Raw genomic sequence first — 14,977 nt, 5'->3', positions numbered from 1 at the left:
AATTGGATATTGCAGAAGAATGACCAAATTATCGGATGGAAGTGTGTTAGATATCAAGCCGCTCAAATTGTCAAAGGAAGTACATATTCGGAAACCTAGAGATAATAGTAGGCCTGGGCTTCTTGTTTACATGGGTTATGGTGTTACTATGTCGAACTGCAACGATCGCACAGCTGAACAATGAAAGATCCATCTTGCCCCTCAAGCTATGTTAAACTATCAAGGCTTGCTGCCGCTATGTCGTTTCGCGGAACCCATAGAGCCGGGACCGTGCTAACAAACGAGTTGACGCATGCAGCAGGGGGAAAGCAACAGTGGTTCCCCGCAGCATGACCGCAGGCTAAGCACCTCTGACTCATATCAACGGAAGCTAGCTGCCTTCCGAGTAGATTAATGACTGTACTGCTACGAGATATGTTGTAGAAGCCGGCATTCGCGGCAATCTGCTCAGCAATGCGGAAGGAAGGCCGACTGCATGGGAAACGTTGCATGTGATCGTCAGTGTGCTTACCGCCAACTATTCATCACGAAATTAGGATGGGCACAATGTTCCGTAACAATAAAAGTATGATTCTGAATAATCTTCCTGTGAGCAACGGAGTAAAGGTTATCAGCGTGGAAGGTGGGCTATTAGGTCTGATCTAAACCATTCTGGGATTAGCGTCACAATCACTCTTTCGTCGGAAAAGCCCACGACAACGACCACTGCAAGTCTGCAAACGAGCTTTTGAGCGCTCCAACATACCTACCAACTGTACGAAACAACACCCAAGATACCAATTGACAAACCCCCCTTCTAATAACCCACTCAGCGTCCTTCTTCCATCCGCCCTCGCCCTCCCACCAAACCAACCAAACCTTCACTCCCACACGAAACCTCACCACCAACCATCTTAAACGCGCTGAAACCACCCACCTCCCGGGACGCCTGCAAAACAAATACCACCTACCCCTTCCCCAGAAAAAAAGCAACAATGTCATACTTCCGCATAACCCTCATGCGCTCCGGCATCGGCATGCCCGCCAAAACCCAAGGAGTGCTCAAAGCCCTCGGCCTCCGCAAGCGCATGACAACCGTCTACCACCCGGTCTCGCAATCCGTCGCGGGCCAGATCATGCGCATAAAAGAGTTGGTCGACGTCAAGGAGGTGGCGGCGCCGATGAGTAAGGAGCAGATGCGCCAGGCGAGACGGCCGGATCCCGGGTATTATGTTGAGAAGAGGGCGGGGGAGGCAATGGGGGCGTACGAATAGTTGGGTTACAGTGGGATGTAGAGGAATGTGCATATATGGGCGTTTTGCGTTGTTTCTTTCCGGGGGGAATCAGACTATAAGGATTAGTTTGGTGTGTATTATGATGGATGTTTTTTGTCTTTCTTTTAAACTTCCGCTTTTTGCGAGGTTTTTTTATACCCTCCTCTTTTTTAGACTGGAATGTCAATTACAAGAGTTGCATATGTAGATGTGGTATGGAATGGAACAATGATCTAAAATATTCATTTATATCCACGTAGTTGCAGATCTACTTGCATTTATGTCATATGGTGTTGTGTCTAATCGTAGCCTTGAAATGAGCACATAAGAAACAGTCGAAGGATCGTGATATTCAGGCGTATCGACTCAACATGCCATCCATATCGGCAGGCTCGATCGTATTAGGCGAACTTGAGTACGTCCCAGTAATAGTGGTACTCTTTCTCTCAAGGCGCTGGATACCTTGACATGCATGTCACATCACTGAGCACGAACTCACCTGTACATCAAGTGCCAGGGCTGATCATTTACTTACCATAATACCTTTGAAAAGACTTACAAGATGGTCGACCGTCCATCAGTCAAGACATAGCATCAGCGTACAATACCCTATAGATCAGTCCCAGTGCAAAAACCATTGGTATCATACCGTCATCACTTTCGAATAAGAAGAAAAACCGCTCTATAACCAATCTTGCATTAATGATCAAGTTTCTAAAAAAAATACAGCTTTCGAGAGCTACTGACCTTTTGTGTGTCTCGAAGCGCAAACTGCGACTCGGGTGGGTTTATTGCAAGCGGACACCAGCCGTACCCTTCTTCTTGGCCTGGTCGTCAAACGCATTGCCCAAACCACCGCCTCCGCTTCGACTGGAATCGAGCGAACTCTCAGCCATCTTCTTCTTCTCAGCCGCGATTTTCTCGAGATGCTTCTTCGTCTTAGTGTTACCGCTGCCCTTGCCGTGGAACTGGTGACTGAGCTGCTTGAACGCCTCTTTCTGGTTCATTTGACGACCGTGCTCATCGACATACTTGAGCTCAATGTTCGGTGTGTACTCCTTGTTAAAGAGCTCGGCGAGACGACGGCTTTCGACCATGTCAGCGCTGGTGTTGTTCTTGCGGGCCCATTCTTCGCGCTCGCGAGGCGTCATGTTATTCCAGCGGGCGGAATTTCGCTCCCGCTCACGAACAATCTTGCGTTGACGTTCAGCTTCCGCCTCAGCCTTGGCCTTGTCGGCCATGAACTTCTGGCGTTCACGGTATAAGGCATTCTTTTGATCAGCGTCAGATTCGGTGACTAGACCGCGCTGCTTGAGCAGTGCAAGCGTAGCGCCTAGGCCTTGATCAACAGTCTTCTCAGCCTCAAGACCTGTTTCGGTAATTTCCGTGGAAAGAGCACGTGAGACACTGCGGTTCCTTGAGTCCTCCGCTTCAGCTGCTTCAGCGTATGATTGGCCCATCTCTACATCGCCATCTTCGTCAGCAACTGGAATGTCGCCCATTGACTTGGTGCCTTCAGATATGTGGCTTGACTTTCTACGTTTCCGGCGTGCTTCCTCTTCATCGTCACCAGCCGCACCCAGATTTTGAACAAACTCAGTTGTTTCGTCAATGACTAATCCAACGTCTCCGCCTTCGGTAGACTCAAGGACATCGGGTTGGGGGGTGGTAGCTTCTTCACGCAGTTGTCGTGCCAAATCTTCAGGTCGCATCTTCTTGCGCTTTTTGAGAGCCTTTTGACGCTGGGCCGCAAGGTTTGCCTGGAGATCATCATCATCTATGAAAGATTCGTCGAAAACCTTCTTCTTTTTCTGTTGTGGTGCGGTGGCTTCTCCACCATCAACGTCCATGTCGTCGGCGGCGGGCTCCTCTGCAGGTACGGCGAGCATTTCATCCTCATCTTCGACACGCTCCCGCTTAGACTTCTTGCTCTTCTTTTTCTTGGGCTTCTTCATTTTGACCTCCGAAACATCCATGTAGTCGTTTGCAGGCGCATCTTCTTTGAGTATGTCTAGACTGATGGCAACCTTCTTTGGCTTTGCAGCGCCTTCAGCTTCAGCCTGGATGACCTCGACAGTCCGGCCCGTGCCATCTAGTGTGAAAGCCTTGCTCTTCTTGCCGTCGATTTCCTCATCGTACTGCGCCAAAATCGACTTTTGGCCCGACTCATCCATGTCGTTGGGGTCGTAAACGCGCTTTCGCTTCTTCGAATCGAGTCGCTCTTGTAGCCGCTCCTTCTCCCTCAGCGCAACCGCCTCGAGCTCATCCTCGTCTTCGGCATCCACTGCAGTGTCCTTGAGCACCAAAATCTGGTCTTCGTCGTCGAACTCGTCAAGCTCGTGCCCAACTTTGACACCCGCAAGATCTTTATCGGTATACTGCATGGCTTCGAGCGCCTGGCGCTCACGCTCTTCCAGCTCCTTGCGCATCTGTTCCTCCTTGGCAATCTTCTTTTGGCGCTTCTTGCTGGTTTTCAACCAAGCCAAGTCATCGTCAACATCGGCTTCATCCGCCAGTCCCTTACCTTCGAGTTTGGTGAAGCGTGATGCCCTCTCACGTTCTTTCTTGATTGCGGCGGCGCGCTCCTCGCGCCTGATCTTGGCCAATCTTTCCTGTTCGAGTTTCTTCCAATTATCAGAGGCAGCGGCCTGACGCGTATCGATGGTGCTTGCGGGCTCTCCGTCCGAGTCGTCGTCATCTTTGGCAGGCTTGAAATCGAGACCAGAGGGCGCTGCGGGCGCTGCGGAAGCACTTCCACCTGGGAGCGCGGGAAGGCCCATAGACAGGCGAATCTTGTTCGCCTCATCGATGGATAGGTCGACCATGGTGGATGTGGTTGCGGAATGATGGTCGAATAAGTGAGTCGCGTTGCAGAAAAGCAGTATACCCCCAGTCGGATAGGGTCGCAAGCAGGGTACAGAAAAGAAGCAGTATTCCTGATTTTTTCTTTGGAAATAGGCAGCTGCCCGAAGAAGGTGAATGCGCTCCTCTCGATCCACAGGGCAGTGAGAGTTGGGCGTCGGATGGGTGTGGGTAGGCTGCGGGCAACATGGCACCTCCGAAGCAGCAGTTTCGCGCCAAGGCGCTAGCACGGACGGCGCGCCGACGATTTGCCGGATCGCATAAAAAAAAGTTCGTCGGCCTCCAGCTTTGTTCTCTCCACCAACGCCCTGTGTCAGAATCTCCCATCCACCGCCCAGAGGGCTTGCTCTCTGCGGCGGTGTGTATCGGTTGTAGATGCTGACAGCTCGTCCATCATGGAGCCATCTTCTTTCCGGTAGATTGTTTCGGACGACAGGAGCGGAGAACAACTTTGGCAGCTTCCGGCAGCCTGAGCTCACCGCAAGGTTCGAGCTCGGTGTATGGTTGTCTGTCAGGCAGACTGATTCCGTCTCCCTTTTGCTAGGCCGTTGGCCGTTGATGCTTGGGACTAACCCAGTCGGCTACATATTCTCGTGATGCCGAGTATTGCAGCTTTGCTTGTGGCACGATCTTGAGTGAAATTTTGAGCATCCGTCATCTCGATAACTTCGCCCTCGCGCTCTTCGCACGCGACCTCGATTGCATGTTTATAAACAATGGCGTCATAACCAATGCAGTTCGTTGCATGATGCAGAATGCAGAATGCGGAATGGGACGCAATTTCGCGGTTTTGCGACCAGATGCCAAGGGCTTGCTGCTTGCAACTTGAAATGCATGTCTTGGACTCATCCTATGCCTATGTCTTTGAAAATGTACATGTTATACAGCAATTCAGCTACAGAGCCAGTCGAATGCAATACAGACGCTGTGCCAATGTCGTCCATCCATTCCACATGTTTCTCCTTTGTCCAAGATGGCGCATTTCCCCAGTCATGTCGAAACGCCTAGTTTGTCGCTGGGACCTCTCCCCTCGCCAACTTGAGCAGCTCAGCCTCTCTGCGCTCCTTCAATAACCTCTCCCTGACCTGTATCCTGTCTGCTTCACTCCTTTCCTTGAACTCAGCAATCTCCCGCATCTCTGCCAACTCCTGCTCTGTCGGCTTAATCTCCTGCGCACCCGTCTGCGCCACCAGCGCCTCTAAAATCTCACTCTCCATCTGATCCCTTATATTGATCGTATACGTAGGCTTCGAGGTATCAGGAACGAGAGTATTGCGTGCATTCGGTGTGCCAGATGGCGGCGTAGAGTCCGATTGCTGTGCTACGGGTGCATTGGTAGTACCGGCTGCGGGTTGGGTTTTCGAAGCCGTGTAGATGTGGAGGAGCGCTGGGCCGTCTGCGTCGTTGTGCCGTGAAATTTGAATTGGAACGGATGGGTTTCGGTATTTTATTCGGGGTAGCATCTCACGCCAGAATTTCCTGTTCGTAATCTTAGTATGCAGCGTCGCTTTGTCCCAGTCGACTGATCCTATCATCTGGGCCAATTGGAGGATAATTTCGAGCATACCTTGCCCCTCGGTGGCCTCCATAAATCTTCGTGTTGAACTCCATGCTAATCTTGGATACCTCCTTCGGTAATATAAGAGCGCCAGGCCCGCACCTTATCCATAGCAACTGTGAGTAGCACCATCAGCCATCTGTTGCATTTTTCATGCGTTTCAACCTCGCACGTTGGGTTGCGGGCGGCGCTTTCGGAGGTGCTCGTGGCAGAAATAAACATACCTTCTGTAATATTCGTCAGCCCTATTCAATGACCATAATCCGATGGTAAAAGTAGATTGCTCACCTCGCGCAACTTGCGCATGCGACTTAATATGTGTACCATGGTTGCTGTGCTGTGGTGTTGAACTGCAATTGCGGAGATTCGAGAGATTCTTAGTGCACTTCCCCATAGCGCGAATGGCCGCATCTTGGCATCGACAGGTGGGACACGAGCAGCCCCTCTCCACATCATCCAACACGCGAAATCACATCACCGGTTCCATTTTCGAACATCGTCCTCTAGTTTTACGCCATACAATTTTTGTCCAGGCATTCAGGCAATTACAAAGTCCGAATCACATGACGTTGCTCAAGGGTGTCTCCATTCTTCGTGGTCTTCACCAATATCTCGATCAAACTCACACGAATAATGAATCAATGTATATTGCATATCCACTATCACATACATAATATCGGTGCGTAAAACCTCTTCAATCGTTTCGACCTTCATGCTTGATACTACTCGTACGCCACAGCGGACTCTTCAGGGACAGTTTCGAGCTTTGCAGCAGCGTAGCCCCTCTAAGCAGTCGACTTGCTAAATTGAATCAAGCGCTTGACACCAACCTATTTCAAGATTATTAGATGTTCTCAAACTACCTGTGTCTGTTATTCGACTTACCATCCAGTTGCTGCCCTCATCCGTCTTATTAGTCATCAGCTCTGAGAAGATGGCAATGGCTGTGTCAAACTGCTTGGCTTGGATGTTGGCCGCCAATTCATTCATTTTCTGAATGGTGTCCGGCTTGAGAAGATCCTGGTTGTTAAGATGATCAAACAAGATGTTAAGTCTCTTCTCAGTGTCGGCAACGTGTTGTCTGTACTGGGCCGGGGCCTTGCTCTTAACGCGCTGAAGCTCTGCATCGAGGATCTCATAGATTGGCCGAGATTCATCGGGTATGTGTGATCGATCACCAGAAGCTTTTGGAAATTAGCAAAAAGTACTCAACCGTAGGTATAGCCTGATGGAGGAGAGGGGGTGCGATATGGTGGATTAAAATTCACTTACGATGCTTGGCCGCTACTGGGGCAGCACTTTGAGATTGTTCAGTTCTGGGCTGAGAATCAGGTCTTGGTGGACCTCCTTGTGGGGGTCCAGTCCGTGGGGGTCCTTGTGGTGGGCCCCTTGGTGGAGGAGCTGCAGCTGCAGGAGGCGTTTGCTGGATAGGTGAAGGTGCGTAAGGGGATGCAGCGGGGGTAAATTGACCTGGTGGCGGTGCGATGTTGCGCGGCGGAGGCATACCAGCCATTGGTCCTGGTGGAGCCGATGGCTGCGATCCTGGGGCCGGAGCATAGCGGTTCGAGGGCGGTGCGGCGGCTGTTGGAGGTGTGTATGGCGATGCTCCACGTTGTACTGGTGCTTGCGGTGGTGACGCAAAGCCAGCAGGTGGAGGAGGAGCATAGGTGCTAACTACCGGGGATGGGGCGTACTGACTTGGGGTACCTGCTCGTGGAGGGCCAGATGGAGGACCCTTTGGTGGTGGGGGTGGTGTTGACCTTGCTCCAGGGGAAAATGGACCTTGCGGCGGACCTGCCATTGGCTGTTGTTGATTTGGGAATGGAGAGGCTACAGCATTCATTGGAGTACTGCGGCGTGACGCTGGCTTTGGCGGGCCAAAGTCTGGCGTGTCGTTCCATGCTGGAATATGGCCCCTGTTGGCTGCAGGTATGATGGATGGAGAGTTGGAGAAGTTGCGTGGCGGAGGTGCGATTGGGTTTTGTGGGGTCTGGTTGAAGCCGCCGTAACTTGGTTGGGGTACAGACGCCTGAGATGGCTGATAGCCAGCAGGAGTGTAGGCATTACCGGATGCTGCGCCTGCTGGCGCATACGGTGATCGCACGGCAGCTTGGGCTTGTTGCGACAAAGGATTGATTGGGGCGTAAGGCGACGCTCCCGGTTGTGTCTGGAGTGGGTTGGTTGGAGCGTATGGTGTCTGTTGAGGTGGTACTGGTGTTGCTTGGGCAGGTTGACCATACGAGGGAACCACAACCTGGCGTCGTCCGCTGGCAGTAGACTGAGTTGGCCTATGAGCGCTTGCTGGCTGGGTTGTGGCCTTCCTTGTCGCTTGCTTGACACGATTCCTCGCCACATCTGCTGCTGGGTACTTTTCAGGGAGTAAATCCAAGTACTTCTCGGCAATCGACAACTGTCCATGGGCGGATGCGATATCAGCGTACTCGACGTACTTTGCGTACAACGGCTCAAGTTTCCAGTCGGCATCCTTTTGCTGTTCAGTGTCCTTGAAGTCAGTCACCTTTCGGAAAACGGTGACCTTTTCAATAAACTCTTGCAGAGATCGCGCGTGGATAGAGAAACTGTTGTCGCTATCCGTCTTCTCAAGGCCAGCCGTCTCATTTTCTTTCAATTCCTGCGCCCAGTTGACGACAACCTTCTCAAGCTTGGAACCAGCCAAGTAACAGAAAGATGCATCCTTGCGGTACGAAACATTTCCCTCTGAGTAGGCTTCCTCAAGACGATCACCAAGGGCCTCACAGAGATCAGGAAAGTCAGCTTGGTCAGCAAATGTGCAGATGGTAGCCATGACTTCCTTCCAGTCTTTGAGATCGGCGTTGTACACGAAATCCCATAGGTTCTTTCCAACAACAGATGCGAGAAGGCGTAGGTAGTTTGGCGCGTCTGCTTGCTTCTTGAAGTACGCAGCTTGTGCTTTAGCGATACACTTCTCACCACCACAGATAGCGATCATGAAAGCATCGGACAGTCGGTTCTCCTTCAGGCACACGTCCAATGCCGCGTTGAAATCTCCTAGCATAAGACTGCGAGTGATCTTGGTATCAGCCTCCGACTCTGAGCCGGTGTAGATCTGGAAGGGATTGTTGGTCTTCGCGCCCTTAGAAGCCGCAAGGTCGGAGAGAAAGTTGCCCTCGTTAGTCGCATTATCGAAGAACGAGGCGCCTTCGTCAGCATTGGCATCTGCATCGCCGTTGGTCTTGGCTTCCGTCTTCTCCTCTTCCGCCTCTTCTTCTTGTTTATCAGAGAAGCCAAGGTACTCGATAAGTTTACTGCGTGGGTTCTCCGAAATTAGCGTCTCAATTACGGTCCAGTCAGCCTTTTCCTCCTCGTTGGTTGCCTTTGAGATTTTCGATTCGCAGATTGAAGTGAAGTTACCCTCCTGCAAAGCCTTGTCGAACTCTTCGCTAGCTGTGCTAACTTCAGAGTCTACTGCGAAAGTCGAAATCGAGACCTTTGACTTGTTGTCAACGATGCCAAATCGTACCAACTTTCCGCCGAAACCAAAAGCCGCACCTGCTCTCCTCTTCAGCCATTTTGGCGGTGTCTTGAGCGAGAACGATGCGCCCTGGGGCTCTGCATGTGTCTGCGCAAAGAAATCCTCTCCTTCGGGTGCTTGGGTAGCTGCCTTCTTGTGGTCCGCAGCAGCGGTAGTGTTTTGTAATGTCTGGATCGCAATCTTGCCGTCAAAGGATGCAGTTGCAAGGAGGTTCGGGTTCGCAGGGTTAAATCTCGTCTGGAAAGTCCAGTTGGTCACTACAGGGAATTCGCCCAACAGCTCCCCAGTATGAGGATTCCAAGCAATTGTCCTGTTGTCCTTGCCGCAAGATAGGAGAAGGTCGCTATCCTGTACACACCACGAAAGGGACAGTACACCCTGATCGTGTGCTTGTAGGGTTTTCTCGGGGGCGTTGGTGTTGCGCAGGTCCCAAACTAGCACAAGCGGGTTCTGATCGGTCGGGATGGCAGTGGCCAATCTCGTAGGCACATTGGGATCCCATGACACTGCGCTGACAGTCTTTCGCCCGTAGTGATTCAGTGTGAGGTTCTCCTTCTTCAACTTGACATCCCAAACAGTGACAAAGCCACCACTGCTTCCAGTCGCGAGGATGTGCGGGACCTTCTTGTTCCAATCTAATGCGGTGTATTCGTCAGGGTTGGCACCAGCCTTGCCTAAGCGGAACGACTTGGATTCATCGTCAATGTCGTGAATGAACAGTTCGCCTTTGGCGCCTGCGGATGCGAGGATGTTCGGTCGGAATGGGTTGAATTGTATCGCTTGGATTGGGCCAGTGTGCTTCTCGATCTGCTCAATCTCGGCTTCGTCACTACATAAAGTCAGCTTTGCGTAATCACTCGCTAGGCTCAGAATGCTCTGACCTTTCACCTGCTCGCAACTTCTCCGCATCCCATAGTATCAATACCCCGCTATCAAGCGCGCCCGCTATTACTCCACGGGGGTATTGTTCACTAGGTTGACTCCAGGCAATGTCGTTAAATCTACAAGAACGGTCAGTAACTGCTCCATATTTTGTAGATTCCATTGCCCATGTACCGTGATTCTACGCTTACAGTCGCAACTGGCTTGAGCTCAATGCCCTGCTCACTGTCGTCCAAGCCAAGTTCCCAAAGCTCCAGCTGGGTTTCGTTGGAGAAGTCGGCGTCTACAGCTCCAGCTTTTGTTCCAGTTGCAATAAGGGGCTGCGTTGGACCGGGCGACCAGGCAAAAGCGGCCGTCCGTGGGACTTCTCGTAGACGGACCATGACGGTGGGCGGTGCTTGCACCTCAATGGCGTCAGACTAGAGAATTGGGTAATTGACAAGCAACAAAACAAGGAATTGATGGAAATTTCTTGTAGAGCGAGACAAGACGTAAAAGTGGGAGAAAGGAGAGTCGGAATTGTGTCAGAAGCGCGGAGTGAGATTCGAGGCAACGACGTGCTTCACCATGCAATTCATCCACCTGTCCTTCCCTGGTCCATCGCGCGGGCGGCGCCCGATGTGTGGGTCCCGCTAAGTGGCCACGTGATATCGAATTTCCACTCAATCTCTACAACACGACTACCCTGCGAACCAGTAACGCATCGCACACCACAGGCAACCATGTCCAACCTGTCTGATACTTCGCGACTAAAGGCCACGGTGTTCGTCGGCGGGCTCGACCAAGCAGTAACACAACAAACGCTTTTCCACGCGTTCCTGCCCTTTGGCGACATTGTCGAGGTGAACCTTCCCAAGCCAGAAAACCAAAGCCAGGGCGAACAGCATCGGGGATTTGGATATGTGGAGTTTGAGACTGCAGCCGACGCGGTCGACGCGATCGATAACATGGATCGGAGCGAGCTCTACGGATCTGTGATTAAGGTAGCGCCAGCCAAACCGCAGAAAGATTCAAACGAAGGACTAGGCAGCAAGACGGCTATTTGGGAGCAGGTATGTGTACTCAGTGCAGGCATCTGCGTGCGTCAAGCGGTGCACTAACAAGAATGCAGGAGGGGTGGTTGGCGAAGCATGCTGTGAGCGAGGAGGACCGCAAAGCCAATGAACAGGCCCAAGATGAGGCAAATGGACCTATGGACCCCATGCAGGGCCTGGAAGGTTTGGATGAAGCTGGACCCAAGCCAGTGTGAGGTCTATCGTTTGGCTTGGATGAGGTGTCTGGTATGGTGTATGTCGGCGTTTGGGGAAAAGTGCATTTGATACCACATGCTATTAGACGTAATTATTCAATCTTGATTTGAGCGACAACAACTACTACCAGATGTCCCAATCTTCACCATGTGAAAAACAAAAGCATAGCACAAAGGAAATCTGATGCTTGATTTCTGAACTTGACAAGGACTCAGTCCCGTATGCTGTACCTATACACATGGCCGCTGGAGCCCTTCCAAGCCCGCCGATTCCATCATTCTTGGGGACCTGTTCCAAGCGTCTATTCCTGCTTGCCCTGCCTCTTGAGGCGGAGGGTCTTGTCGACCCAGAGTTTTCGGGTAATGGAAAAGAAGGCCATGACGATGGCGACGCTATACGTATATCAGACCACCTGTATTGTGAGTAGGCGATGCGGAAATGAGGGGCTTACCCGAGAACAACGACTAAGGAATGGGGTTAGCAAAGGATCCCTGCAAACACCGGAGAGAGGGGGGTGGGCATCGACATACTAAGAGGCCAAATCTCAGTGGGGATATTCTTGAGCTGGCGGAGACGCTGCGAGACGGTGTGGGCTGTTGCATTGTCAATTCAAGTTGGTTGCAGCGGCATCGAGAGCCAGGCTGTGATTGGCCTACCGCTGTGCTCCTCCTTCTACGTCTTGTTAGCAAGCCATTCGCCAGACTCTAGAGAAAGGCAAGATAACGTACGGGGACGGGGCTGCGCAGGGCCATGGTCTGCCTCACGAAGAGCTGGGGGCTCTGGCGCATGGCCATCAATCGCGTGGGCTGCATTGCCATCATTCGCGATGGCTGCATGGCCATCATGCGTGTTGGCTGCATGGAAAGGGCGCGGGTGGCTTTGAACATGGTTGGAGGGTTGCTGTGTTTGCAATTGGGGTCGGGAGTGGAGAGTTGGCGTCGTCGCTGGAGATCGAAAGGGCTTCACGGGTTTCGTCACAGGCACGCTGAGAGCTCGCTCGCGGAGCTTGACTGCCCGGAAAACGCCGAGCGAATTGTGTGTGGACAAAGCGTCTCGGGTGGAATGATCGCAACCTCACAACTTCACCTCCGTCACCACTTTGCCCAACGCCGCCTGCCATTGCCGCCCCACCACCTCGAATAACCCCCGACGCACCACCGCAATCATGTCTGACAACGGCGAAAACGGCGAGGAGCTAGTCACCAAGCCCTTCAAGTTCGTCACTGGTGAGCTTTTCCCGCTACTCTGCGCATCGCAGACACCAAGCTAACTCGTCCCTTTACAGCTGGTACGCCGATTCCACAGTCTCTCTACAGTTGAACCCCCGCCGAGGACGGTTATCTGGAGCTCTGGGAATGCAAAACGCGGTGCTAACAGACTTGGGCGCATATAGGCTTCGATGCCCGCTTCCCCAACCAGAACCAGACCAAGCACTGCTGGCAAAACTACGTCGACTACCACAAGTGCATCACTGCCAAGGGCGAGGACTTTGCTCCCTGCAACCAGGTGCGCATCGCTCAGAATCATGGGAAATCAAGGCGTGTACTAATGGACGGATGTAGTTCAAGTTGGCCTACAAGTCTCTGTGCCCCAGCGGCTGGACATCGCGATGGGACGACCAGCGTGGTGAGTGCCCATCATACTCCATGTTTCACACGTGCCACTTGCACCGACGTCTCCCTAAAGCGGCAGTAGCTGACATGTGCAACAGAGGCCGGAAACTTCCCCGTAAAGCTCGACCAGTAAGCGGCTCGCTCAGACGAGATGTAGCATGTAGCAAGTTTGTAGAGCAGGAAAAGGAAGAACCAAAGACTGGCATCTGCATCTTAGTGTTCTGTATCATAGAGATTGATATCAGCAATGCAGCTTGGGTTCGCATTATTCGCCACGCGCTACACTTGCACTTTCGTGATGTCATTGACCCCTGTGCTGCTTTTGGGTCCTCACTAGTTGATTGACAACCTGACTAACACCAGACTCAATATGCCGTTCAAAACTGACAAAAAAACATACTCAAAAACATATCACGTAAGCAACTACATGGTGAACAGCTGAGGCACTGATTCTCGAAGTATGGTGAGTGGAATTTATATATTGGATACATTATCATTCAGTATCTGGAGGGGATATCTAAGGGTCAATCTATATGACGCAACTTTGGAAAAACAAAAGGACCTTTGATTGGATGGAAGGGGACATGGTGACTCGCGGGGAGAGCGCAAAAGAAAATAAATACACAGAGAGAGATAGAGAAAGACAGACTGCCACCCGTGACAAGATATAAAAAAGGAAATAAGACCGTTAAATGCGAGGCTTGAGCGAGTGTAAGAAATCGTAAAGAAAATCGACAATTGCCGTGTCGACACGTGTTGTAGTTTGAGAGGGTTGGATGAGGTAGTTGAGGTAGTAGTTGAGGAGGTAGGGGGGATGCCTTTAGTTCGGCCGTGCGTTGAATGCAAAGTTGCCCACGTATGTTGGTCCTCTACAAAAGAGCAACAGATTCGTAGGCAGAGGAATGTATGACATGTATGGCTCCGTACCGAGAACTGGCTCAAAGCGAGGGTTGTAATGTTTCAGTCCCCAATTAGGGTCGTCATTGCGTACTTCTTCTTGCTCTTCCGGTTCCTCCTGTAATTGCTGGAGTTGCTCCTCCTCCTCCTCTTCCTCTGCAATTGCGGAATCGTCACCGTGGGCGCTGTCCTGTCGCCAATGCTTTCCGGGATCCAGGATCTCGCCGATGCTGGCAAGCGACGTAGGCGCAGCCGGATGGGGTTGATAGTTTGCATCATAAACCTCACGAGTCTCGGGATTCATCAAGGTGTCAAAGGCAGCCTGCAGGGCTCGGTACTTCTTGGCATCGCTTGAAAAGTACACGACTCGTAACCTGCGATAGGCAGCCTTGACCTCGTCGGTAGTTGCCTTTGGAGTGATTTCCAGGATGGCGTAGTGGTCCACGGCATCTGGGCTTTCAAGGGCGGGGTCATACGTGGAGTCGGGAGACGAGATAGGAGAAGCCATGGGTGTGCGCTGGGCAAGGATGACGGAAGCGTCCGAGACGTAGATGGAGGCTCGTTTGCTATGCTGGACTGCTGGCGAGTTGCTGGAAATGCTCATAGGCCGTGGCCGCTGGACTGCCTCGGATTGGTTGCGCTCGTGGGCGAATCTCTTCGCGGGCGAGGGGGACCGGAAGGGACTGAAGCTGGACTTCCACACTTGGTCGGAGGGCAGGGGTGAGGGAGACATGGTAGAATATGAGTTGATCATTATAAACTAGACACAGCAGGTCGAGGGCGTGGAAGAACAATGGGGGGCTCAGGTAATAATGCTCGTCACTGTGTGTGCAGAGGGGGTGGTGGTGGTGATGTTGTTGTGGTCAGGCCGGGTGAAGAAAACATGAAAGCGCACGCCTTGTCTAAGACACGAGAGGGACAGGGCACAGCAGTAGCTGCGCACAATGCAGGGGAACGTTGTAATCACCAGGGCGGCCAGAAAGTGGAGCCTCGCCGCAAGCTCGCGAAATGAGGATGTTGTGAATGGACATAATTTAATGATTAAGCTAGGGGGCTTAGGATGAAACGAAATACAGTTGCTGGGCTGGGTGTTTGGATGACTCTGACGCGTCAGTGCTGAGGGGTGAGGGTCCAGCTAACATTCGACC

General features: G+C 52.0%; 8 protein-coding genes across 8 annotated transcripts; 3 read left to right on the top strand and 5 right to left on the bottom strand.

Annotated features, from left to right (window-relative positions):
* Window positions 1-974: 974 nt before the first annotated feature.
* Window positions 975-1,253, top strand: COCMIDRAFT_87876 (uncharacterized protein; the record flags this gene model as incomplete). Its single annotated transcript, XM_007687075.1, has 1 exon — window positions 975-1,253. One exon carries the CDS (start codon window positions 975-977, stop codon window positions 1,251-1,253), a length of 279 nt encoding a protein of 92 aa, XP_007685265.1.
* A 788-nt stretch (window positions 1,254-2,041) lies between these two features.
* Window positions 2,042-4,078, bottom strand: COCMIDRAFT_2865 (uncharacterized protein; the record flags this gene model as incomplete). Its single annotated transcript, XM_007687013.1, has 1 exon — window positions 2,042-4,078. The coding sequence occupies one exon, from the start codon at window positions 4,076-4,078 to the stop codon at window positions 2,042-2,044; it is 2,037 nt and encodes a 678-aa protein (XP_007685203.1).
* Window positions 4,079-5,119: 1,041 nt separating this feature from the next.
* On the bottom strand, window positions 5,120-6,000 carry COCMIDRAFT_87971 (uncharacterized protein; the record flags this gene model as incomplete). Its single annotated transcript, XM_007687074.1, has 3 exons — window positions 5,120-5,594; window positions 5,683-5,789; window positions 5,962-6,000. 3 exons carry the CDS (start codon window positions 5,998-6,000, stop codon window positions 5,120-5,122), a joined length of 621 nt encoding a protein of 206 aa, XP_007685264.1.
* A 458-nt stretch (window positions 6,001-6,458) lies between these two features.
* COCMIDRAFT_87767 (uncharacterized protein) lies at window positions 6,459-10,452 on the bottom strand (the record flags this gene model as incomplete). The annotated part of the gene is made up of 5 exons (XM_007687073.1): window positions 6,459-6,503; window positions 6,559-6,857; window positions 6,946-10,016; window positions 10,069-10,188; window positions 10,244-10,452. The coding sequence occupies 5 exons, from the start codon at window positions 10,450-10,452 to the stop codon at window positions 6,459-6,461; spliced, it is 3,744 nt and encodes a 1,247-aa protein (XP_007685263.1).
* Window positions 10,453-10,791: 339 nt separating this feature from the next.
* On the top strand, window positions 10,792-11,318 carry COCMIDRAFT_2862 (uncharacterized protein; the record flags this gene model as incomplete). Its single annotated transcript, XM_007687012.1, has 2 exons — window positions 10,792-11,121; window positions 11,181-11,318. 2 exons carry the CDS (start codon window positions 10,792-10,794, stop codon window positions 11,316-11,318), a joined length of 468 nt encoding a protein of 155 aa, XP_007685202.1.
* A 302-nt stretch (window positions 11,319-11,620) lies between these two features.
* On the bottom strand, window positions 11,621-12,206 carry COCMIDRAFT_2861 (uncharacterized protein; the record flags this gene model as incomplete). Its single annotated transcript, XM_007687011.1, has 5 exons — window positions 11,621-11,711; window positions 11,771-11,783; window positions 11,850-11,912; window positions 11,976-11,991; window positions 12,048-12,206. 5 exons carry the CDS (start codon window positions 12,204-12,206, stop codon window positions 11,621-11,623), a joined length of 342 nt encoding a protein of 113 aa, XP_007685201.1.
* A 278-nt stretch (window positions 12,207-12,484) lies between these two features.
* COCMIDRAFT_87778 (uncharacterized protein) lies at window positions 12,485-13,065 on the top strand (the record flags this gene model as incomplete). Its single annotated transcript, XM_007687072.1, has 4 exons — window positions 12,485-12,545; window positions 12,713-12,825; window positions 12,882-12,945; window positions 13,031-13,065. 4 exons carry the CDS (start codon window positions 12,485-12,487, stop codon window positions 13,063-13,065), a joined length of 273 nt encoding a protein of 90 aa, XP_007685262.1.
* A 687-nt stretch (window positions 13,066-13,752) lies between these two features.
* Window positions 13,753-14,562, bottom strand: COCMIDRAFT_87935 (uncharacterized protein; the record flags this gene model as incomplete). Its single annotated transcript, XM_007687071.1, has 1 exon — window positions 13,753-14,562. The coding sequence occupies one exon, from the start codon at window positions 14,560-14,562 to the stop codon at window positions 13,753-13,755; it is 810 nt and encodes a 269-aa protein (XP_007685261.1).
* Between the last annotated feature and the right edge of the window lie 415 nt (window positions 14,563-14,977).

The sequence above is a fragment of the Bipolaris oryzae genome (assembly GCF_000523455.1).
Source record: "Bipolaris oryzae ATCC 44560 unplaced genomic scaffold scaffold_25, whole genome shotgun sequence".
NCBI classification, from domain to species: domain Eukaryota; kingdom Fungi; phylum Ascomycota; class Dothideomycetes; order Pleosporales; family Pleosporaceae; genus Bipolaris; species Bipolaris oryzae.
Note: the sequence above shows the minus strand (reverse complement) of the source record. Positions and strands in the feature narration are given on the sequence as shown.